This window comes from Osmia lignaria, chromosome 4, assembly GCF_051020975.1.
Source record: "Osmia lignaria lignaria isolate PbOS001 chromosome 4, iyOsmLign1, whole genome shotgun sequence".
NCBI classification, from domain to species: domain Eukaryota; kingdom Metazoa; phylum Arthropoda; class Insecta; order Hymenoptera; family Megachilidae; genus Osmia; species Osmia lignaria.
The window spans coordinates 9,900,048-9,927,001 of NC_135035.1; the positions used below are offsets into that span (position 1 = coordinate 9,900,048).

Here is a 26,954-nt window from a genome sequence, read left to right on the forward strand (position 1 = left end):
ACCGATAGTCTTGGGACGAAATGCTTTTTCCTTAATTATGTTCCATAACGTTTTATGACCCAAATGCATTATTTCATTTTGGATCTTCGGATATATGAACAATAAAATGTTTTTTATAAGGGTTTCATCCCATTTTTCATTTCTTATTTTCTCTGCTCGAAGCTGCTACATTCTCTTTATTTTGATAAAAAAAAAAGTGGCACGCGAATTCATGGAACACATATTTCGACGTGTACGAGAATTCTGTGAGAAAATAAAAATGAACAGGGAAAAATTCGAAATTTTCTTGGAAGCTGTACTAGTTTTACAAAAATTATAATTTGTAATGTAGAAACCAAGAGGTTATTAAAATTAGGACAAATTATCAAGCACGATTTATACAATAATTAATAGTTTTTCGATAATCTGTATTTATTCAGAGAAAAGCGTGTTTACTAAAATTGAAATGCTTCGAAAGTCCGATACCGGAAGTATAGAAAATCGATAGGAGGATCATTTCGAATTTAATTAAACCCACGAAAGAATTGAAAAAGTGTAAAAATTCCACGAATTCTTTTTTTTCCCTATCGATAAAACGAATGTTTATGCAGTACACGATCATGATTTCGATGCTAATTGAATGGGCACATGGTTGTGTATGGTGTTGCACTTCATTGATCGTGAGCAGTTTTAAATATTTCAGTATTGTATTCCAGATGATTTCGGTATGAGGCAATTTGCAAGCAATTTGCAAGCAATCGAAGCTACTTGAATATTCTTGGAATATTTTGTACAGCTTTTTCATTCTGTTGCATAATTTATGACACGTTCAAATTTAATCAAGGAAGTAGAATTTTTTAAGTATTGCAATGATGCAAATGACGTTTTTTGAACTGAGAGCAGAAATGTTTCTCTATATCCCCTTGAATTTGGTCATTTCTGTCGCTTATGGATATGAACGCAACATTTCTTACCCCGAGACCGCAGAAGAATGTCTAAATTCGCAAGTTTTTCATCAGCTTTCGCTTCATAAATACAAAGCGTGGAAGCAGACCCTCATTTCTTTTGCATGAATGCTTGTTTAGTCCGGGTCAAGTGTCGACAATTCAAGAGAAAATCCTGTGGGAATCTCCGGTAGGATCTCGTTTATGGAACGTTTGAAGAGTTAATGAGTGTGAACGCTGAATTTCCAAGGCTTGGTATCTGATACCTTTTTCATTTAATCTTAATTAACTATCATTCGGTGGGTTTGGCGTGTCCTGAAGGATTCCCGCTCTCGTTTCAACCGAGTCCTCTCAGGGTGCAAAGCAATCAAAACGGAGGAAATCTTCTTAACTGATGTTAAATAATCTTTGTTCTGCAAAAGCTTTGATACTTATCCAGTTTCAATTTATTCCAAAAATTATTTTTTTGCTTTAATCAAGATTTGCAGCTTCATTGTTTACTAAGTTGAAATTCTTCTCAGTTACTTTTTGAACGAACATCGAAGACTGTATCCGTTTTCTTGCATGACTTACCCTTCTCCAATTACGAAGCAAATTCTTCTGGAAACAAGTGAAAACATTCGAAAAATTCCAGCCATTAATTATTTATTCCTCGAGAAACTGGCGGGGAAAAAAGCATATCTGTCAGAAACATGAAGGTACTCTGCAGTCAGTCCATCAGAATATTTGTTGAAGCCATGGCATGGACGGGAAATCTGTTTTTCTTGCTTCTCTTTCATTTTTTCATGAAGCGAAAATTACGATAACCTAGCGTGAACATTCGCTGCAGTAAACTTTTAAACTAAAATCCCGTTTTTTTTTTTCATGGAAAAATGCATTGTAAATGGAACTTCATTTGTTATGAAATTTAATACTTGACTACATTTTCCATTCGACAGCAGGGTTAATTAAGTATATGTAAGTGTAATTTTTGAATTTGTTACCGAAATTTTTCTTTCTCAGGATTTATTTAATTATTTGATTAGAGCGTACCTAGGGAGCGGAAAGTAATTAATTTCATACAGCAAATGAAAAATTGATTAGGTCTTGTGGTAAGTTGAACGCGTTCAATCTTCTCCAGAATCCCAAAACTGGGTCAAGAAATTACATTGCAATGTTCGATTGTAGCGAAGCTGGTGTGGTACTAAATTCTTTATAGTTTCACCTCGGCATTGTTACTAGGCTTACGATGAAATTTTAAATCGGATACACGTATCAAATAACTGAGGATCTTTCTTTAACTTTAATTTACTCTCTTCGGATTACGGCAAGTTTTAAGAGGTTTCCCATGTTGTGGGTGAAATTTGAATATTTTTAATAGGAGTTCAGAAAAAACGCTGAAGTCCTAGGAAAACTTTTAAAAGCTGGTTTCTTCCTGGCTGCATTGTATCTGAGTTGAAAGTGTATCAATTACGAAGTTCAACCCTTAATGTCAAAAGAAAAGATTATACCAAATAATTTTGTATACAAAAAATGTTAGATAATTATAAGGGTGTTGTAATTCCAATTCTAATTTGAACGGTAATATTAATCCTCAAAATATATGCAGTACCTTTGCCATCATTTCAAGAAAACAGAAATAAATAATGTTTTTACAGTCAGATACTAGCGAAACGTACAATTTCCATGAAATATATTTCTTCTTTATGTGGTGTTCTTTATTTCTTGCGCCCGTTAGTTTAGACACGTATTCTTTTGAACACTTTTTACAGCATGATATTACAGTTGCAGCAAGGTGCATGGAAATTGCCGGTACATTCGTGTTGCAAAATTATACGCTAGTGTACATTTAACTCGCTATAATTCAGTATAATTTTGTAATTAAACACTCGTAAGCTTTTAACGCTATTTTTGTTCTTTCGCACATGGGTATTATTATTACTTCTAAAGCAATATTTCACGGTACCATCGGACAGTTTATTTCCAGTATATGCTGGTTATTTCTTAAATTAAAGCGGATATTTTTCGAATATATATGGTGCAAAATGTTGTACAAATTTACAACTAAAAAATGTGAATATATTTCTAAAAGAAAGCGATGAAAGCACAATAATAAAATTTTCTGTATTGTATTTCTTCAATTTGTGAAAATAATTCAGTCCATCATTTTACATATTACTTTTTCATTGCATTAATAAAAAAGTTTGCATATCGAAATCCAATTACTAATTCAATGTTTGCCATTTTGTTGACGAAGAAACGAGATATTGTATTATAAAGGGCTAACAGAGGGACCCTAAAAGAGCAAAAAATAAAATAAAGGTTCAGTTGGTTGGTAGTGGAATAACAATGCCTTCGTGATATGAATGGGTTATCCCACGTGCACGTGTTTTAAGTGTTGGGTATAAAAGTATTAATAAAACCTGTTACTATCTCGAATACCAACGAGATTGTATCGGGAAATATAGTTGTTGAATATAAAACTGTAACTACAACATCGACTATTACTTTTGTAGCGAGATTAAATGCGGAAGATGAATGTTTAATTTTACTCAGCAGTAGTAAGATACGATATTGGTCCGACAATGCGCGTCTGCTAAATTGTACTGTGTTCCACTTGCTTGGATTATTAAATTTTTCGCGCATCAGTAACTCGTTTTCATTCTCTTTATTTCAAGAAACAATCTTCAATATTTTATTATCTTGTTATATTAAATACCAGCTGATTATTTTCAAAATTATTTCATGAAATAAAATAACACAATTGTATTTCAGAAAGTAAATTAAATTAAATGTTATTTCATTGGATATAATTTTTTAAAAAAATATCCAGTGTCTTAACTTTCCATTAATAAAAAAGAAACTAATTAATAATTAAAGGATCGTTTCATAATGAAACATTAAATTACTGCAATTTGATATTGGAGAAATTGCTATTATCGATGTCGCTGTTATCAGTAGAAGCTCCCTTATCTCGATGTTGAAAACTTATCGACCCCAGCTTCCGGAATATCACAGCTTTACCGACAGGAGATATTCGAGCTTTGAAGAAGCTCTTCGAAAGCTCGCACATCGACGAACTGTGTATCTTTTCCCTTATCTGCGTCGAGTATTCAAGGGTTGAAGATAAAATCGGGAAGAAAATTTCTTTGCCGATTGCGAATGAAATTATGAAATCACAGACGAGATAGATTTTTCAATGTCCCATGGACAGGCGGGGTATGTAGCCCCCTTACGATTTTTAATTAATTTTATTTATACAACCATAGGGACAAAAGTTTGATTCTTTTTCCACAATTCTATTCATTAGAAATTAGAATCAGCACAAGAATCATTAAAATAATTTTTTAACAAAATTCCTCAGAGTTTAAGAATTGTACTACTTTTGTATAATGAACTTCCTGCATGTTGAATGCAAATGAAGTGCTCGTATGTTCGAAGTTGAACATCAAATATTTGAGATAGCATAGAGGAGACCGTGTGTCTATTTGAAATCCCTGTTTGGATTCATCTGAAACCTGTGTTTAAACGAATTCGCGGCAGGAATGCAAAGTTCTGGCTGTTTGTAGACGTATTGTACAATTTATATGTGTGTAACAATTCGAAGAGTTCATTTCAGTGAACGGGTAAGTGGGTTAGTCAATCAAAGGTAGATGTTCAATCAATAAAGCAAAAGCTTTGAAGGCGTAGAACAGAAAGTAAATATCAATAAATGACAGATAAAGGGTCAATAATTCAAGTATTAATGTGCAATCATTTCAGAGAATTGTAGCGAATATATTTCCACTAAAAAAGAAAATAAAATTACAAAATAAAATTACTTGAAGGCATTTATCAGATCGATTCAGATATTCCGATCAATACTGGACCTTTTCTAAACGTCAGTTCGTATTCCCACGGGGTCGAATTAAGATCAGAATATCCTCGTACCTTTTTTATTCTCTGCGAAATCGAAAAAGGCACTGCTTCGAGCATTACGGTCCGTCTGGTTAGGTGATTTCGTATTCGTATCACGTGGAAACTGTCGGTGTCTATATCGAAATCATCGTCTGGTAGACCGTATAATATTCAGAGGATAGATTGTACCCATCGATTTCCCTGAACTTTTCACCGTAGGTCACGACGTGATCCCATAGAAATGTACGAATAATGTGAAACACGAAGAACAAGTACATTTTCACGTTTCGCCACGTTGTTGTTGCACAGGATCGTATTAAACTTCGTCTCTACGATGCATACTAAATTGATACCCTGAGGGAAAAATGATTCTTCTCGTTAGGATGATATTGTGGCAAGCTGAAATTAGACTACTTTGGTTCGTATAATGGAGGTAAATCACGCTTTCATTACGCTGAAAATATTCGTTTTAAGAACAGTCAATTTTCCACTGGTTTTTGCTAAAATAAATTCTGGTTGTTAAGAATTTGAGTAGTTCGTTAGAAAACAAAATACACAACCTGAAATATTCTACATTTGTTTGAGTGGAATTCCAATGACACCTCTGATGTCTTTCGACCCTCCATATATTAAATTTTCTCGATTCAATGCCTCCCATGAGACTCATCTGTTTATATAGGCCAGTCTATAGAAACCGAATGCTTTCCACCAACCGAGAATATTTTCTTTTTTTCTTTTGAAATATCCAGCTTCAATTTTAGCTTACAGTTTCACGAAATCATTCATAAATATTCATCGAATGTCATATGGAATTTGCAAGTTCTCATTATACCAAGTTGAAAATCTACATTTCTGGATTGTCTACTTTAAAAAAAAAAAAAATAAGATTGCAAGATTCAAACACATTTTTTACAAAAGTGAGTCAATCATCTTTCGAAGGTCACTAATGACTTTAGAACAGTAAGTCGAGAGCCTGATTGCTCGGTACAATTTGAGGATCTAATTACCCATTTTCGGATTTGCAAAGCAGGTACAATGTATATCCATCAGGAATGCAAACTGTCTGGCAGTAAACTGGCACGGTGACGGTGTCGCGTTTACGATATCCTCCTCAAGGAAATTGAATTCTAAAGGGCTTATCTCTCGACTCTCCATAGAATGTGTCACTATAACGGCTACTTTTTGCTGAAATTGCACAGGGACCTAGAGAAAATGACTAGCAGTTTGCTAGAATTATGACAAATTAAATAAATTGAATTCTCAGACGACGAAGAAACGGATTAAGACCTATCCTCGTTTTCTCCCTCGCTGATTGATTGACTCTGACACCTTCGGAATGAGAACAAGGCCCTCTCGTCAGGTCATTCGTTATTGGTGATTTTTTGCACAGTGGAATTGCAGACGATCGGTAAAAATACGTTTGTCTTAGGTGTGCCTACCGATTGTTTTTTTCTTTTCGTCTGAAAAAAAATTCCAGCATCCCTTCGGATATTGCCTTGGAATCTATCGAAGTTGACCAGAGAAGGTTAATGGTACGAATAACCTTTGACCAGCTGACAAATGTGGACGAGCAATCGTCCCGAGATCCTCAACTTATAATGTTTTTCTATCTACGAACTTAGTTTACTTATCTCGACATAATTGGAATCTCACCCTTAGGATCTCTATGATAACCCTCGATTGGCGAGAGTCGGGTCAATCGTTACCCCTTCTTCGGGGACGTATTATACAAGTTTTATAAGACTAAAAACGTACAGAAAATTCTGACTAGTATTAATATTGTATTAATTTGTTGTTAATCCAAATATTATCATTGAAACCGAGATAAAATTTCTCACTACAGTGTTTGGATTGTAAACTTTAGATTTATACAGAGTGAAAATTATCTGACGTAGTTTCGAACTTGTATTCATAGTATACAGTTTCAAAATCGCAACTCGAGGATGAAGTATGTGACACGTGAGTGATTGAGCGCGATCAGGTGTGTGCACAAAGTTGCAAGAGATTAACTGGAAGTGTAAGAGAGAAAGTATGAAATACCTCTTGACTATCTACCTAAAACAACTCATCCATTTAGTGTTTGTTTTAATTACAATATGAATACTGATTAATTCCTTTTAACGGTGATTGATTAATTAGCCAATTTGGAAGTTTCAAGTTCAACAAAGCAGACCAAAAATTCTTTCTTCTTCCAAACAAGCTAAACGATGTCAATTTCAAAGTTTCTCGTAATCCGAGGACATTCCTCTACTTGATCCCTGATATCCATCGCGAATATTCTAGTCAGTTTGTTGAGAAATTGTTAAAACCCGGAGAACTCGGATCTTCGCTAACGAGGCTACCCTCAGGATGGCTGTTTCGTTGATTTCAAGTTCGACGAAAGTTTCCTGGGCACGATTCACTTCATAAACAGTGTACGTTTCACGGAGAATAATAGATTAACCTGGATCATGGAGGAAGGAAAAAATTGCGGAAAAGTTTCACCGAATTTATCGAAGGACTGTATTCTTCTTGTGGTTGAAATTTTACGTACAAACAGTCTCGTTTCTTCGAGCTGTTAGGCATAATAATTTGTTTTCTTCATGAGAGCTGTGAAAGTTTCAAGGATAATGGTTGAAAAGGCTGGGACGAATTCGTGCAATGGATAGTAATATAAAAGGGGAAAGACGGCAAATGGAAAATAAGAAAATGTGAAATACAAAATAACGTAACGTGAAAACTGTAGTAAAAATTTATAAATTTATTATATCGTTATGTCAGTTTAATTTGACAATAAAAAGCACGCGCGTTAAAGTTGCGCGAATTTTCCGATTCTTTTTGTTTGTTGCATTTCAATTTTCAACAGGTCATTTGATAAAGAGTGTGGATTATTTGCCACAGGGACTGAAATATTACTTGGTATTTCATTATGGTGCATCTACGTCGATGAAAAACGCGTTGCACGTTTTCATCATCGCAATAAATTAAGAAGAAAAAAGGGGAAAGAGGTCGAAACTGTCGAAACAAGGTCGAGTTATTCCTTTTAATTACTTTCTTTTATTTCCAACACGAAGAACGCGTCGATACGAGATGAGATTCTTCTTTCATCACTGTAAATTATTTCTTTCGAAAATTCACGCTATAGGAGTTTCATATCATTAAAGTTATCGACAAAGTTTATTAACATTGTCAGTTCTAGAAAATTAAGATTGAGCGATTGGTTTATTCAATCGGCTTATAAAAAAAAGTCGGTGAAGTTTTTTTCGATCATCAATTTCTATCATGCTGTTCCTATTTACGAGGGCCGGGAAGATTAAGGTATATTCTTCTCTGTTCCAAAGTTTCACCCTGTTGATGTTATCTTGCAAATTGTTAGTGGCATGGAAAAACTTCGGGATAAACGATTTGTATGTGGATCTTATTTATCACACGATAAAACAAGATCCTGACTGATACCCTCTTTATCGAACGTTTAGTGAATTAATTTATGCGTTAGTGAATGTCTCTTGTGCTACAACAAATATTATCGGAAGATATAAATTTATCATTCGAAATATAAACATTGTTATTAATTCGTTAATTAAAAATCAATCTAAATCTACCCATCGCACGATAGCTAATTAAAAAATGAAACAATGCTAATTCCTGCTGTCTTGCGAAATTTCATTGCATGGAATATCAGAAGCTTAACGGATAATCCTAGCAGCTTACATTTTCAGCTCACTGGTAATAATGAATCGTTTCGCAAAGCTTAGTCGAATTAACATGCTATCCCTTAATAAGTTCTTCCTCGTTTTCTCTCTTGTCAATCATTATATCATTCCGAAGTTTTATTAATTACCAGCGTCATTAGACATGTTGCATCGAGATTAGGATCATTAGATCGTTCGATCAAAGAGAATTGAACAATGATTCATAGATTTTACCTTTGACAGTGAACGTCACATTTACTTACCTTTGATGAAATCCACGGCCATTTCCAATCCATAAGTGTCCTTATCACAATCGTCAAGAATATGAGCACCGATCTTAACACCAGGCACGATCTCTCGATCGTTCAACCTATCCAGTGTATAGAGCATCGCTTCCAGTGCTTGTACACCTCCTTGCGGCATCACAGGGCCACAAGTAACGGTATCCTCTCTCTCGTGTACCATCATCAGACCACCCAACACTAAATCTCCCTCGACGACCGCACTGTGTTTAACCGGCCACTGGTTCAATGGTTCCATTTCTACGGACGAGTTATTTACTTTATACAATCCATCTTCCACATTCGCGCGTTCCTCTCCGTTCGTCTCCAAAGGGTTCAGGTCGAAGCCGAACGATGGTTGCTCGTTACCGGTGGACAGTAGACCAAATTCAGTCGTCGTAAACGTGACATTCTCATCGATGGAAATCTCCTCGGGATCCTGGATAATTTCGGTTAGGTTCTTCGATTGATTTCGAAAGAGAAACTCTAGGGGATGATCCAACGATTCCAATAACGTTGGACCATTCGGGAGGTTGCTTTGGTTTCGAGCGTCTTCGTTGCTCGATACAGGCGCCCATTCTTCAAGATCCTTCTTCAAGTCGGAGGAACCGAGTTCGATGCTAGTCGACGTCGTGCTCGTCACTTTCGACGATCTGGATTTCCTGCCTTTCGGAAAATGCTGGTTCATCCAGCTTGCCATAATACCACCAGATACTCTACGGTCCATCGATCGCTCATTCGTTGGATGTTCGATGTCCTTTCCCTCGTTTCTGGTCGGATTAACCTGGTTCAACGTTCCATTATCCCCAGATCCGCCCACGACCCCTTTGTTCTCCGCGTTTTTCCAACGAAACTCAACGGTTGGTTCGTTATTCTTGATTTTCTCGACGCTGTTTTGAGGAACCAGGAAGTCTTCCTCGGAAACAATTATTGAACCATTAGACCTATCTTTGGAGATCACTCGGATACTCATTAACGATTGATTAACGAACCGGGTTTCCTGATCCGGTTCTGAATCATTTAATGAAATATTCTTTTCTTGCTTTAAGCTTTTCAACTGCGTCCTCTCAGTTTTCATAGTTTGTGCAATTATTTGAAAATTTTTGGAAGAGGTTTCAGTATTTTTTTTATTGAAATTTTTCTTAATTTCAATCATTGAAGAATGTGTAGGATTTTCAGTAAGTGATTCGACAAGAGAAACCTCAGCATCCTTTGTCACGCTCTTAAATAAAGACCCCTCTTCCTGTGTGGCTTTAAACTCGTCTTCCTTGTCGTGTTCATTAAGCTCCTTCCATGTCGCGTTTAATTCTATTGCATCTGTTTCCTTCTCGTCCTGCCGGTTTGACTGGTGTTCGTTGTCTAACATCAAAGATCCGGTTCCTGATTCACCATCATTTAAGTCTAGTGCTTTTGATATTAGTTCCTTCTCCTTGATCGAATTATCTGAGATGTTCTCTTTGTCAAAAGTGAAGTCTGGTTCTTGCATATTATTTTCATTCGTTTCGTTATTAAAGATGTTTTCAATTTCTTGCTGGATTTTTCTGTCATTCGATTCTACGTGATTCTGATTTGATGAATTATGTGCCGTTTCCACGACAGACAGGTATTCTCTGGTGTTCGATTCGGTAAACGCGATTGGAAAGTCTGGATCTGTGGAAAAAGTATTACCATTGTCCCTGCTAGCATTCTTGTCCACGAGTGATGCCTGTTTCAAAAGGGTTTCATTTCCCAAAGGATTCTTCGAAGCTGCTGATTTATTAAATGTCAACTCGTCTGCAAAGTTTGAAGAATGATCACCCTGCTTTGATTGATTCAAAGATTTCAAATCAAACGAAGGATATGGTTTCTCTGTATTTTTATTTCCTTTTCGGCTTAAAATTCTAATGGATTTATTAATCAAATGTTCACCGGTCATTAAATTGTATACCGATGCGTTGTCCCATTTGCCTTTCAATTTTAAATCATCATTTTCTAATTTTTCATTAATTACAATAGATTTATTCGTGAATTCGTTGTCATTTGCAACCATAAATGGTGCTGGGTTTATACCATTTACGTCTTCCTGTTCTACATCCACTTCCTTTGTCGAAAATCCTTTCACGTGATCCTTTTCTTGTCCACCTTTTTCAGAAGCTCCCAGGAACTCGTCATTTTGCAAATTCCCATCGACGTGACCGTAATACGGATGCCCAGCGACCGAGAGCTGGTTTCCGGTTGGAGTTTCGCTTGTCAGCGTCTGTTTCTCGCGTTTAGATGGCTCCTTGGTTCTTGAATGGTCCTTTATCTTGGCAGCGGAAATCCAGGACGAAGGCGAATTTCGAATCCTGTCGAGGATTTCCGTTTCTGCGATTCGTTTGTTGGCTAAAGACTTATCAGTTCGTTTTTGCGAATCTTCCAGGCGGAGTTTCCTTTCTTTCGAGTTCGTTCGTTCAACAGACGAAGCTGGCTGAGAATCTGATTTCAATCTTTCGTTTAGAATTGTGCTCGCGGATAATTCTTCGTTGGTGTCTGTCGGTAGAAATGATTCTTGACGATCGTCGTGATTACGAAGATTATGAATCGCTCGATTAGAAGCTCGAGACTGGTAAGCGGATTTGCTGCGGTTCGCCCGCAGCTCCGTATTCCCATGATCGAGCGGAAGCTGCTCATCCGCTAATCCGTGCCGTAAATTCGGCAACACCATTGAAATGGCCAATATGGCCAACCAACCGTTGTTCCGCCGCATCACCTTTCTCCCTTGGCGATCATACCTTAATCCTGAAACGAAGGAAACATTGTAATTATTACACGGTGCATTAAGTTTTGAATATTTGCCTCAAAATAATCATGATCTATTACAATTATTACACGGTGCATTCAGCTTTGAATTTTTGCTTTGAAATATTCATAATTGTTTTATAGCTAATTTTCAAATTGCAGTCGATACTTACTGCTTTATAATTCATATTTGTTAATAATTTACAAGCAATTAAATCATAAAATCTGTTAACTTATTATTTATTTCGATACGTATAATCCCAATTGCCTTTGGTCATTCAAACTTTCTTTGAAATTTCTAATTAGATCCAATGGCTTTATGAGACCACTGTTGCACCGCGTCTGCCGTAGATTTAACTTTGACCATAATTTGAATTTCTCGTGAATCTAATGCGAATCGAGCTTGCGGAATTCACGAAAGTGAAACTACCTCGGATTCGGATGGAATTGTTATAGATATAACTTCCGAGTATAATTGAACCTGAGATGAAGCTGGTTTAATTAAGGAATCGAAATAATGTTTTTATTTCAATCAAATTATTCTGAATATAAATTTGCGTTGATAATCATTACTATTTGGCATTCCGAAATAATCGCGTTCCATTTCGCGCCCATGATCCGACGGATCCTCGAAATTTGAATTATCATCGGAATTCGTGTCGAGGACGAGTGATTTTTCAAATCTGGCTGCGTACAAATTTCACACCATCGAACAGGATCATTTTGATCAGTGTCACTGCGGATCGACACAATAACGAACGATTTTTAATTAACCCCCGTGATGCGAGTACGGTATTAAAATATTCACCGACACGAGGTCAGAGTTATTAATCACGACGCGTTCGTACAGCAGCGGGGATATGTCGACGAGCATTCGTCATTTTCGGTGCCCGCTGAATCAAACCAGATAACTATCCTTGATTATTAAACAGCGAAACGAGCTATAAAGCTATCTAAAATAGCCGCAGTGATCATTGTTTCACGGTTGAGCTTGGAATATTGCCATTAAGCTCTCTAAAGCGAGGATAAATGACACATTTTGTTATCTGCATCGTTAATGAACGACAGAATTCGATTCGAAGATTTTGCTTTTATTCTAAAGGAATCCCTGATTGATTTCCATGATGCCAGCGACTTGATAAGGAATGTTTAATTTGGACGACTTCCACGAGGATTCGATTAAATTGTGTAATTAGCATTTATAGTGAGATTCGTACAGTGACATATGAGAGATAGTGGAGCAACTACTATTTCAAACGAGATTTATGTTATATGTTATTGGAATGTTTTTCTAGGTTTTCGGGTTAATTAAACGTAATAAATAAAAAATGACGTTGCTATCAATACCATTTCATATTTCTCATGATCATCAATGCTGCATAAAATCAATGAATATGCAGACACTAATAGGGTACACGAACATGCTTGAAGAGGAAATATAATCCTATTGAAGCACGCTCTATTGTTCGTCGGCCATGTAATAATTCAATAATCAATGCTTTGAAAAATTAATTTCCTGTGGCCAGTGCTCGCCACATTCGCCACCATGTCCGGAATGTCTATACCCACTTCCCATAAATTCTCATTCAAATATGGGAAGAGTTTCTATTTTTTTTTTCTAATTAAAATTTTTATTACCCTCTTAAGTATCATTAAGAAGCTTGTTTTACATTGGTAAAACAAATAGAGTAATCACCGTGTTCTATTTAATGAACGTTGGATTGTATATTTTCATAAAAATCAATAGCAGACATGCAATACGTTAATTTAACTGTCTCGTAGTCGCTGTCAGGTGTTCGTGATTTTGACACATACGTTTGTATCTTATCAATCTTTATCTTCTCTCCGCTATACAAGATGCTAATTACGAGGGTTTCAATTTTTGTTATCAAAATTAAAATTACGTTATCACTGTCTCAAACATCGAGGGGTTAATAGTGTCGTTTACTGCCACAGTGTTCTTATTTTTGAACAAACCCGCATGAATCCGCAATAAGGGAGTAAACTACAGGAATCTGGAATACAATTAAGCAAATCACGATAGCGCGTGTTGTCGTGGGCGGCACGAATGTCAGCAGCTCGCAGCAGGGCAATTAGGGATGGAAACGGAACACTCGCGAGCAAACTAGCGTAAGTGCACAATGCGTCACGATAATTACACGCACTAGTTGTAGCGGATAATACCGGGGACTACATAATTCTCTTCGCTTGCAGCTCGATTCATCTTTTTCTTCCATTGTCACATTTGAATAGAAAATAATGAGCGTAACATAGAAGTTGCACAATTTTTTCCAAGGAATCTATTATCATTTTTTTATCATTGATATATAAGGAGGTAAACACTGCGTGTGTATCCGATTCAGTTAACATAATGTCGTGATAGTTGACCCATCATCAATCGTTATCAGGCAATGGGACGTAGCTGCATTACGCATACAACACGATTTCACGGTATGTACTGCCTCTGGGATAACGGCTTGATAACAATACCGAGGTTTCGCTTCGACATCTCTGCTTGGAAACGACTTCGGTTACCGTGCGGTCATAAATGAAACGATGTTAGTGCGTTTCTAATTAAAGTACACTGGCGTATGTTGATTAACAATCCGCGGAAGCAATTTGATGTTACGATCCCGGGGGAACGCGGCTACGTTCCAGCGAAATATTGCACCCCTGGAAACCGTGTCATCTTGATTAATGGAATTGTGAACAATACTCTTAATTGATCGTCGTTTGTTGATTTTCGAACAATTCTAAGTGTCATTTAGAAATACTTGGTTGACACGTTCCGTCATTGGTAATTAATCCTATGAATATCATTTCGTTAAATAATTAAAATTTGAAGGCGTTAATTAGGATTAGATAATTAGTAAGAATTTTGATAATCTCGTTTCATTCGATTCATTCTTCCATGGTATCACGATCTGACATAACAAAATGGCGAACCTTCCAATTTACATGGAAATAAGGAAGCGGGATAGTTTTCTCATAATTTCGAGTCGTACAGCCGGAAGTGCAGTGGATGCGTTCGGATTTCATCTAGTTTGAAAGGACCAACTCAACTCGAATGGAATCCCATGGTGGTGTCGCCTCCACGCAGCGTTCCGCGTGTTTTCCAGCGAACAAAAGAAGATCCTTGATGGGACGCGAAACGAAATGGATGAATAGAGAGGCCAGCAGCGAAGCAGAAAACAATCAGCAACAAAAATCGTTGTCCCAGCGGTGTGTGCTTCGTCGAAATTGGGAATTTCATTGATATTCGGTCGCTTTAGTCGCAAGGATTAATTGCTCTTGCTCAGAGGCATCGTAGTTTGGACGAGTTCCAATTTTCTAGAAATTTTCCATTGCCTTTTTTTTTATTTCTACGGTTTTACCAATCCATGGAAAGAAGGTGCAACGTTGCCAAGATTTATTTATCCCGGAAATTTCGCTTTGGATCTAAATTTAATCTATAACATCTTCGGAACAACGCGTTAGCGTTCGATCAACCTCTTAAATCATTAAAGCTCGAAAAAAGTGAGCCTGCATCCGTATGACGGTCGTTTAGAACCGTCCACGCCAGCTTTTTCTTTTTCCTTCGAAGAATGATAGATGATGCGTGTGGAGATACGATGGGAAAAATCTGTATTGCAAGCCGGCGGACAAATTTCGTCGAAATTCGGAGCGGCTTACGAAGTTCCTTTAAGTAGGGATGGCAAGTTACATCGGTTTAATGCCTCTTATAGACAAACTTTTTATCGAAAGTTTGCGGATAAACTTGGACCAGTTATTAAGGGATGTTCGAAGAATCCTTAGCCGAAGTTTATGAATATAGTTTGGGAATTTTTTGGAGTTTCATAATAAACTGATAATTGTGTGTAACTAACACGATTACATAAAGAATGAACTGGTAAATATCTTTCCTGACAGATATCGAAGGATTTCTTTTTGAAAAAATTTTATTGGAACTTTCGAACTGGTTTCAAGAGTAGCTTATGAAAAAAAGAACCTTTGTAAGCTCAGCTTAAAAAGAATTCTGAAGTTGCTTAAGCAGATTATATTGAAAATTTAAACCTGGATTTTATGGGATTTTCAAACAGTTATTAAATAAATTTCATATACATTTTATGACAATAGTAGGATGTATTTTGCATTTGAAATTTTATTAAATTCTCACTTTATCATTTCAAGACTTTAGAGAGTAATTTTGATTTAGAATTGAAAAGGATGAGGAAACGGTTATTCATTGTAATTTTTAGTTGACAAAATTTCTCCCATTATGGTAAAATAGGTCGTAAGTAACTGAAGCAATCCATATTCTTTTTGAAGATAAAATCAATCATCAAAGTATACTTTACCATTTTACGCCTGGGAAATGGAAATCTCATCGTGCGGATATTACTATCAGCAGAGGAAAATTATTATAAACGAGCAGTCTTTATAAGTTGAGACTGAAAGTTATTGAACAATGCAGAGCATTCATGAAATTTACGATTCCCCATAAAATGTTAGTTTTATTCCGAAAAACTCTGAAGGAAGCCATGAGAAAAGGTCCTTTGTAAAATACGAATCAAAATTCCAGAATAATAGCCTCAGAAAAGCATTTATGAAAATTAAAATTATTTAAATTTGAAGATCCAATCACAATAAAAGAAATTCGATTCAAAGGCACGCATAGTGCATTTTTCTATATGGATCCGGTTTTTCATTTCGGAAACCTTTCGTTAAAAAATCATATCTCCCTAATTACCTTGGCGATTGTAATTTCGTTATCGAATCATGTTCATCAATCTTTGTCTCTCGATCGCAGTCTAAGCTGAAATTAAGGGTGATAAAATACATTTGTAAGTCGATTAGAGGAAACGGACGAGTGACAGAGAATAGTTTTAGAAGTTTTATTTTGTGACTTTTGATCGAGCTCCGTGACAGGAAACTAAAAATTCTCCTCCAACCCTGGAATTTCTGCGATCCGAAAAATTCGAAGTTTCTAGTAGGTCAGTGAAGTGAAAGCGGTCCTTTGAATCACCTAATGAGCTTGTCTAATAACTATTTCAAATTGCAAACTGTAACAATGTTCCAATATAGAATTAAAACGAGTATGAAGTTTCTATATGAAATTAGCATGACGAACAGTAACCCTACTTTTCTCCCAACTTAGTAAAATGGAACTTTCGATTCAGTTTGAAACTTCTATCAAAGATTTTAAGCTCTGTGCATCCTTCAAAGTCTTCAACGAAATCTGAGCACAGCGAGGTTATCAAAGGATTCTCCTAGATGGTGAAACGGTTTCCAACTTTTCCACAATGTTGAAAGCGACTGAAAACTGAAATTTTACATAGTCTCGACAAAGTTAGAATATTACAAAATCGTCTACCGTACGGTGGATACAAAGAGGAACATCCGGATCAAGTTTTACGGTGGATACTTCAACGTGGGTGATACTTTCTGTAAAATTCGATCGAATTTGAAAGGAATGGATGCACAAATCATTTTCGCGAGTGTCAAATTGGAGTTTGCGCTGAAATTTCTAGGTGTAGAACTCCACCAAATTCTCTGCTAGCTTTCACGGAACGAAGTAGAATACGTCGCAAAGTTGCAGGACGTATTTTTCATCGAGTTCGGCTCGAGTAGAACTTTAGCCAGGAAGTTATTACTAGGTAGCCTCGACCGAAATTTGTACGGCGAGCTATTCGACTGCCTTCTGGATTTTCGATGTTCGGTTTCACGCTTGAAAAATCACCGGCGGAAGTAGCAAACCGAATTTCACGCTGAAAGTCGACGAAGAAATCAAGGTTTTACTGTTGGCATCGTACATCAGCCGTCTTTTTACCGCTTCAACTTGATAAATTGCAGCCGGAAGTATTACAGAGCAACCGATCCAAGTGATCGTTGTACATTGCCCTTCGAAATTTCAACGACGAGGATTATCAATTTATCCACGACTATGAATTCATTTCGAAAGGAATTAAATTTCTTTCAATTTAATTTATCAATCCAAGATGATTTTTTCAATAATCTGAAATTACTTCATTGCAAACTTTCAATCTATCGAAAGGAAACTCGGAATATATTCAATTTACGCTAACAAGGACGCTTGAAAAGAAGTTCTATGGTTGCCTTTGTTAATTCTCAGTGAAGTACTCTGCGACATCTCAGACAGCGAACGCGATGCACTTTTTTAATCACATTTTAATCCTCGTTGGAGTCTTCCAATCGGATTTCCGGGAAGAAATCAAGTTGGATCAATAGTTGGAATCCGGAAATATTTGAAGCGCAAAGTTCGCCAGGAAGGTGTTCTTCATTAAGCCCGAAGATTTCCGTGGAACTTGTACTGCCTTAAAGTTTTGCCCCTCATTTGGCCGCACCCATTTGCATTTAATTTCTCTGATTGCAATCCGCCGAACCTTTGATCGGGGCAAGTTCACGCGTCGACCACACTGGGAATTAGGAGTCCCATTTTGAAGTTCGCCGGCGTCGAAAACCGAGGCTTCGTCGCGACTGAATAAGTAGCGTCTCGGAACGTTTTGACTAAAGTTTCCAGCGATTTATCGCGTCTGAGCTTGGCATTTCATATGCGCGACGCGTTCCTTCTCAAAATGCTTCGTTCGGTATCGCGCGAACGCATAATGTCGTCTTTACAATTTCATATCGCGTCGCGTTGCTCGGCTAAGGTTAATTGTGGTTCATTCTTCGTTACTAATTGCATATTTCGCGCGGAAATTAATGACCGTTTTTTGCAAAGACAACTTCCATCACAAGGAAAAATGTAGGACACAAAAGTTTCTTTGCAGGTTTTCATAAACACTCAGTTTTTGGTGTCTTATTTCTCAAAAAAGCGTAAATCTACGTGATACGCGCGAGAAAAGCTCAGATTAAAATATGCATACTGCATAAAAGTATCGTAATTCTGTTTCTGGAAATGAAACGCCAAGGTGAGAAACGTGCGATCCGAGTCTACTTTTTATTCGGGTTACATAAATCATTCGAGCGATGAGAATGTTTGGTAAAATAGAATAATGAAATCTTGAAAGTGTAGTCTAGACACGTTTTCATTATTCTTGTCTGACCATCAATGGCTCTTTTCACTTGTCTGACCATCTATCGTTCCGTTCTACTTGGATAGCCATTTACGATTTCATTTCACTTGTCTGATCACTCATTCTATTTGCGCGATTACCTACCACCCCATTCTACTTGGTTGAGCACCTGCGACATCATTACGTTTGCCTAACTACCCACGATCTCATTTCACTTGTCTGACCATCCACAGTCCCATTGCACTTGGCTGACCTCCAATGTACCCATTACACTTGTCTGATTACCACTCGTTCGATTCTACTCGGCTGACAATCTACGACCTCATTTCACTCGTTTGACAGCCTCTTGTTCCACTTTATTTGGATGGCCACCCATGGTCTCGTTCTACTTGTCTGATCGGGTCTACCCCCATTTTGTTCGAATGAAAACCTGTGCCCTCGTTCTACTCGTCTGACTATCTGTTGTTTTATTCTACTTCTTTGACTATCAGTATTCTTATTCTACTTGGCTGGTTACTGTTGATTCCATTTTACTCGCCTGATCATTTGTTGCCTCATACTACTAATCTGGCCATCTGCTGCCTCGTACTACTTGTCTGATTAATTGTGGTCCCGTTTCACTGACTTAATTACCTGCGATTCTACTCTACAGTTAAATGATACTTCTTTGTCCCGTATCTTCCAGACTAATATAATACTCGGGGTATTTCTGTTCAAACGAAACACCTGGTTAAATCGATGCGACTACCTGTTGATAATCTTCCAATGTTATTCTTGCTGCTATAGTGTAGCAGGACATCATTTGCTCTATTAAATTATTTTAAATTATTTTAAATAATATTGCTATTGAAATTTGAAATTTGGAAATTAACTATTCGTATTCTTCACAATACATAATTTATCGAAATGGATAAAACTATCATCTTGCTATTACAAATACCATCCTACGTGCCACAAATAATTAGATAACGTTTGAATTAAAAGGAAGTTACTCTTTTCATTTAAACTCTACAGTTGGTTTGCTCGAGGGGATGATTTTTGCGAGTGCTTCAAGCACCACAAATCTTCATGGACCTTAATTTTTGCACGTTCGCGAGCTTCCATAGAACTGATTAACCGCTCGAAGAAAAAGAAGGAAGTAAAATCTGGCTACGGTCGGGGAAAAAAAACCGGGAGGACGAACCGGAATGAAACATTGCTATGCCTTTCGAGCAACAAGTGTTAAATATCTGTTTATTCGGGGAAACTGCAGGTAGTCAGAGTGGAATCTTTTGAACTTCTCTTTGCACATCGTGCAACGAGTAACATTTTCTATTCATACGAAGATTCAATCTCCCGCAACCATCATTTTTCATTCTGTCACGTAAGGAAAAGTTGAAGGGAAGCGTATATTATACGAGACGTGTTAATCAGAGAAGTGGATCTTCCAACGCGACGTACCGAGAATTTAATAAAACCTGTTGTCTTTCAACGCTGTAAACTATGTACTCTTTCATGATGGGTGTTATGCCTTCGGCCGTAAAAAAGCTCCGCGATATTACGAACTTTATGGTGCACCAGGGACACGTGTTCGTGGAGAAGCTGAAGGAAAACCATCGGCTTCATTCGATCTTGAAGGAAACTTGTGCTTTTATGGGAAGACGGTGGAAAATTAATTACAAAATTGCACTCGTTTGCTATTATTAATTTTAATATCAATTGTCTGATCACTCATCTTAAAAATTTTATTTTTCTTCAAGCTGTAACTCTCTTCATCTCTATTCCAGTAGAAACTTAAATATTCTTAAGCCGTGATAAATGTAAACGCTGATAAAAGGTGGAGGCGATAATAAGGATCATGGTTCTTCGTTTGTGGCAATTCTACCGCATATTTGTTATCATTAAAAACAAGCTTAAACCGTAATCGTTTTCCTCGTGGTTACTAATGATCTCGCCGAGTGGTTGTTAGGTGCAGTTTAATTTGTAATCGAGCGGTTCCATTAAATCTTCTTTTACGGGTTATTCAGTCCGTTGGTTTTTTTTACGCTGAAATTTTTCATGTTTTTCTTTTGAACGCGACGTAAATTCCATTGTGAAATTGAATCTGCTGCTCTTACTCAATGGGGCTCGCGGTTCCGTGAAATTTGTCGTTGTTTGTACTTCGTGGGTAGCAAAAACCATTTGGTGCATTTGCATGCCATTAGAAGCGTGTTGCTTTTAATGACCATTATCATTTTATGCAGATTGCGTTTTTACGTGTCCACTGCATGTTTTGATCGTTAAATTTCCCCTACCTTATTTATCATTCATTTATTATGTTTGCCCATTTTTCTTGCTCTCACGTGTACTTATTTGCACGACAAATTATTTGATTTATTGCGCTATAATATACTCGACCCTAAGAGTTTATTTATAGTATGTATAATCACTGAAAACGGGTCAGGTTTGTTGGGTTCATGTTAAAATTATGAAAACTTCTAGTAAATTTACTGGTTCTCCTGAAACTGTGATTAAATTTCGTGTTAAATGGGAAAACTTTCAGTGTAAATCAAATTACACTGTTTTTATATCCCCCTGTATTTTATTCTCACGGTATATAAAAAATATCGATTCGTAGAAGTTATTCCAGCTTGTTATCAATTTACAGTAATTAATTCTTGCCTGAGAAGTAGTGAAAATTTTTTAATTACTCCACATCGAGGAGGGAAATGTGAAATTGAATCGTCCTGTTTTTATTTTAGAAGTGATGCACGAGACGAGTAGTGTTTCACTTTCCAACAGATATACTTCACTACAAATGTATTCGTAAAAATATTTTTCGCATTTTACAGCGAATGCAGTTTTCAATTTTACGAAAAGCTGATGGTTTTTATACCCTCGGGATGTTGGCAAACTATACTTGAAAAACAAAAAAGGAATCTTCGTAGGGATTCATAGAGACAACAATGGTACGAGGCGAGGCTATCTTCCATTACGTGGACGCATTCGTATTTAGGTCAGAAAGCCTTGGAGGCACATGCATTTGAAAAATCTTATATCACTTTCGTGGAATTTCATTAGCAGAATGTTGTATTTTTTCTGGGAAATTTTAAAAACTTCTTAAAGTTTACTCGAGATTAGATGAATTTCCTGAATTGTTTCAGATTACTACAAATTAGACCAACTGCAAAACAGGAAGGAAGGAAATTAAACTTATTATTTTAAATGGTCTCCCCTATTCTTTTTTATTCAAGCATTTAATTGTTCCATTTTACAAACCAGTGGATTCAGTTGCATCAGTTCCAATACAATTCTTATCTGGTTTAATTTTCAGATTTCCAAGAAATTTCACTAGGAAATTGGCCCATTGTTTTCAGTATCCTCTCTATTCCTTGCACGAATTGCATCGCTCGATTATGCAAATGCGCGACTTTCAGTTTACGCGTTGGAAATCTGTCTTTACGAGTTCCTCGAATCTCCGAATTCAAATTAATTAGGGTTCAAAAATTACGTATTCTTTTAGGATTCATGTAAAATCGAACACGTTAAATGCTGTTTAAACTATTTTCATTTGCGGCGTATAGCAATATCGAAAGTTTCAATGATTCAGGAAGATTGATCACTTCGTAAATCTTTGCGATGCAATCAATTCGGCGTTACTGTCAGCTCACTGACGAATCGCGTCGGTGGTGTATGCAAATTTCAGAAATATTTGCAAGCATCTCGCGTTTCATTCCCTGGATTAGGATTTAATCGAACGCGTTCAACGGTATTTACATGTTGCACACATATTTGGATAGTCGATCAAAATATTCCAATAACTGACGCTCGATCGATCTCGAAACAATTTTCACGAATTTATTGTTTATATTTAATCGAATATTGCGAGCTGTTCTCGATTATTATAGAATAACGTTGTAACACTGTAAAGGTATTCATAACGAGGTGCTTACGTTTCAAGTCTCTAATCAAATTTCTCACACTGTTTGCATTTGGGCGTGTCTTAGCGAGGAATTAGGTCGGCGATCGTTCTTAACGAACCACGAGTTACATCATTGACGATCTAACTGCACAAGCCGATGAACACATCAGAAACCACCAGCTGAAAATTTCGCTTCAGACTCAAGTTTGACGAGCAATTAACTGCTTCGCCATGAACGGTTCGGATTTTTGCGGCTAACCAACGTTTTCACGCGTGCAAAACCGTGACTGGAAAGGTAAATTTCGGCCAAGTTTAACCTCTAATAAGGGCTGCCATAATATTTGCCCGCTTGTTGTCGAAAGCAGATATCGTCGGCACTTCGGACGATGTTGTTAACTTTGCAACGTGCAACCTCGTTGCTGCGTTGGCTGTTCAGATTAACAAACAATCCAGATGTTTCTCGAGTTTCCTTGCTTTGTTTGCACACTGTTATTGTAATGATCACTGTAATTTGCATTGAATAATAGAGAAATCGTAGTTGAAGGAACAATGTTTCTCATCTCAACTTAACAATTTAGTTCAAAATTCACAATTTTCTTCTTTTTTCTTTGGAGGTTCAATAGTTTTTTTTCTGTAATTTGATCGCGTACAAGAATAGAATCTCGTATATCTAACGTGATCATTTTCCATGGACTAGATAAGATTCTACTGATAATTAAACTTACGACATTAGATTATTGTCGTTCATTGAAGCAACGCGCGCCTCTCCTTCCTTTAAGCGAAGTTTATGGATAGCGATACAGTTAATCTTGGCTGATTAACGGTTATCCTTTCTTCGAGTTAACGATCAACGTTAAACCAACTAAAACATTTAATCTAACAGGGAGCTCCGTCTAACACGATTTAACAGCTGTTGCTCATTATTACTTCACATACGAGCAGACGTATTTATGCCCTTGCTTTCTATCCTGAATTTATCTGGTAGTTTTCCAATTTTATTTACAACCTGAAAAGAAAATTAAATTAGACATTTTTAAGGGAATATAGGTCACTGAGATGCCCAGAAATAGATTGAATTGTTCGAATTTTTTTTTCCAAGGAATCATGGTTACATAATTTTTTATATTCAGCTCAACCATAATTTTCAATGTTCCAAAGGTAATAGATACGTGTCCGAGAGTTCCACGGTTCATTAATTCAACATCATTAATATTAACGTGTCGCTCTTTTGTTTCACGAAACAATAGTATTAATGTCGTTACTCCTTCATTTATTCCTGAGTATTAAATTTCTTCTTTTCATCACAGTGACTGACAGCAAAAATATTAACATTAATATGTGTATATAGTCGTAGCTAAAGGGATGATATCTCAGACTTGCTTGTCTTGAAATGTAGCCCTAGAACGCAATTAATATAAACACGTTCTAATTAACATCTATGGTAATACGTGCATAATACATCAATAATGTAAGGAATATCTATGTGTATGGTGGTTCAAGTTTGCCTATTATACAATACCCAAGTTTCCCTTGCAACTTTGATATTAATTAAACATGATATCCTATGTTCAGTATAATAACATTTCTATTATAATAATATATTTATTAGTGTCATTGGAAAAACATTGACGGAATTTAATTAACGTATACAATTACAATTTAATTAACATGTAATATGAACCTGATTTCATGTGACTAATAATTAATTAACAGAAACTATTTATTTTAATATATTCTTTGTGTTTGCAAAGTTTTAAAAACCACCGTGTAGTCTTTAACACAATTTTCTCAAAAAACCACTGAGCTTCTACAATTTTCTGAAACAAGTGCTTTTAGCTCTGGGAACATGTTCCAGTTTTCTTAACTTTCTAACACCATGCGATACTTTGATTAAACTTTTTCTCGAGCTCATGGCTGAAATAAGAAGAGATTGTTAAACTCAGTATTGTAAGCATGGTTTTGGTTAAATCTTTTATCTAGACAATTTTACAAAGATACTTTTGTAACGTGGAAGTCATTGTCTTTTGTAAAATAAATATGATTTTGTTGTGGGGTTACTATAATAGTTATCAGAAAGAACTTACTGGCTGGGTCAAATTATTGGCTGTCAGTGTGGTAAAGGGTGAGATTTGTTGTTGCATCTTGAACAAAGTGGCATCGAACTACACCTGCTAGACCACTGATAAGATTATTTACAGGGCGAACGAAATCGTGTTACACGCATCCGTGCCCGGAAACTGGCACTGCACGGAAGCATCGTAGATCCTGAGGAGGCTACAAATCGATTCGGTTCGTTGAAGAAATTATTTGGAAGTTCGTCAAATTTTGTGTAGGATGTGCACATTTTTTATTCGGTATACTTTAATAAATAAATTTCAACCTTCAATAAACAGTACAGCAACAATTTTTACTATATAAAAATTCAAACTGCATTTGGAAAGGAAATCATGGACAATAAAAAGCTGTCGAAAGGGCGTTACATAAAGAATACAATTTCGTTTGACAGTTGAAACAATATGGTTCGTAAAAAGGATCTTTATCGAATGGGGAATAGTGTCGCGAGATTTTCCATCTCGCATGTCGCGACGTTGTCAGCCACGTAAGAACGCACAAAATCGTAAAATAGGATCAATGGGTGTTTACATTTACCAGGAAACGAAACTGTCGAAACAGATGTCGATGGGAATAAAAGTTGTCACTTTTGTCTAGAAGCGGGTTTCTGATATACCGAGACATGAAAAACTTTCCACGGGAAATATCAGTTCTTTTTATTACAGTTGAACGCGTTCAGGGAAATCATAGATTTTATGGTAGAATATTAAGCTGACTACACTTTTCACTTTATTTTCCTTTTTTTGTGCGATTTAACACGTTGGCCGACGCAGCGGAAATGAATAAGCCCAGTGAGACACATTAAAGGTACCATTTATTCAAAAGGGATTAACAATTCCTTAAATTTTTGTATTACTATTCTAATTAGCTGAGAATATCTCCCTAAATATCAAATATTTCACTATCTAAGAAATCTCCTTGAGACATGTTTCCCAATTTCCTGATTCACATATCACCGCCAATAGATTGTCCCAAAGTAGTCACTAAAATATCCCAGAAGCTCTTCTGTATCTTTCACAGAGTACTGTAGGAAGGAAGAGGGCTTTCCCAAAGTGCTATAAACTCAATCGAATAATACGAGTCGTAATTCATTGCTGCAGATCTCATAGGATTTCAAGGTGTGCTTTGTTCGAAAGCTATATTCGTAAGCAATTCTCTAGAATTCACCGTTTATGTTGTGATATGTAAAAATCACTTGATCTATTGCTTGTCGACCTGCAGTGGGTCGAATTTTCGGGCTCGCTGTTTTATGGCCCTATAACGGAGTAATGGGTGGACAGTACCTTCTATCATCATTTTTCGCTTAGCTAACGGAAGCAATAAAAGTGACAAGTAGAAGCATGAGCTCCTCCCAGCGAGAGCATGTCAGAAAATACGACGTGTCTTTCAATAAATCTATGCAGCTAAGGTAAATTTTGAACAAAACATTTTTACTGACAGGAAATCGATATCGGAGGAGAATAAAACTTTAGGTTCTTATCCTTCGATCTTAGAGAAATATATTTTTACGTATACTTTAGGCTTCAAATTGGTATAGCATAATTCTTTTTCATTCCCATGTAGGGGTTGAAAAATAGTGTACTATTTTAAAGCATGCGAATTTACAAGGTTCATTGCAAGAGAAAAGCCAGAAAATCGGCTTTCTTCTTCGTTACACACTACTTTATTTTGCTAGTCAGCTTCTCTCCCTGATTTCAATCCTCGTTCGCATTATGACGCAATGTTGTTTCGAAGCAGCAGCTCGTTCCACTGCCTATTAGCTTTTACGATAGTCGTAAATTTGAATATCGATGTAACGTCGTCTGCATGGGATTTCTTCTTCCTTTTATTCGCGGAGGAAAATGTCGTTTGGATGACAAATGAATCGACTTATTGAGAAATATTGGTAATTGCCTATTATATCGTAGGATCTTGATGATTACGTATTACAACACACAATATTTTTAATGATGTGGATTTTGCTTAAATGAATAACAAGAATGCAGTATAAAATTTAATATGAATCGTGGAAATTCGTTATATCAGTTCATTTTTATTTTCACAGCTGTAATTAACAGTTTTAATTATACATTCCTTGGGGGTGGTCATCTGCTTCTGAGGTTTCTTAAAATTTTTAAATATTCATTTTTCCGGGTAAATTTTCTATGCGTTGTATACCTGCGCAAGGTTTATGTAGCTCCTTTTTATTTCTTTGTTCAGGCAGTAAAAAAGACACAACGATGCCAAGTCATAAAGTACACCATGTTGTATCTAACATAAAAGACACTTACCATTTTCTCTAATTCAAATGTTTAAAACTTCGACTTTGAGAAAAGAAAAAGTTATAAAAATTGCCTCGAAATTGCATTACGGTACAATCGATAGTTATTTGAAATATTTGTTGACACAAAGAAGTTTACATTCTCGATTCTAACGATTTCCTTTTCTGATTATATTTT

General features: G+C 36.4%; 1 protein-coding gene and 1 long non-coding RNA gene across 2 annotated transcripts in view; one reads left to right on the forward strand and one right to left on the reverse strand.

Moving 5' to 3' along the window:
• Positions 1-9,449, reverse strand: part of Glurb (metabotropic glutamate receptor B) — an 87,611-nt gene extending 78,162 nt beyond the window's left edge. The window contains exon 1 of the mRNA XM_034322450.2: positions 8,734-9,449. Within this exon, the coding sequence (XP_034178341.2) occupies positions 8,734-9,439 (706 nt within the window). The 5' untranslated portion in view covers positions 9,440-9,449. The remainder of the gene's footprint in view (positions 1-8,733) is intronic.
• LOC117603399 (uncharacterized) overlaps positions 1-26,954 on the forward strand; it is a 93,414-nt gene that overhangs the window by 60,792 nt on the left and 5,668 nt on the right. The gene's annotated exons all lie outside the window — the stretch shown is intronic.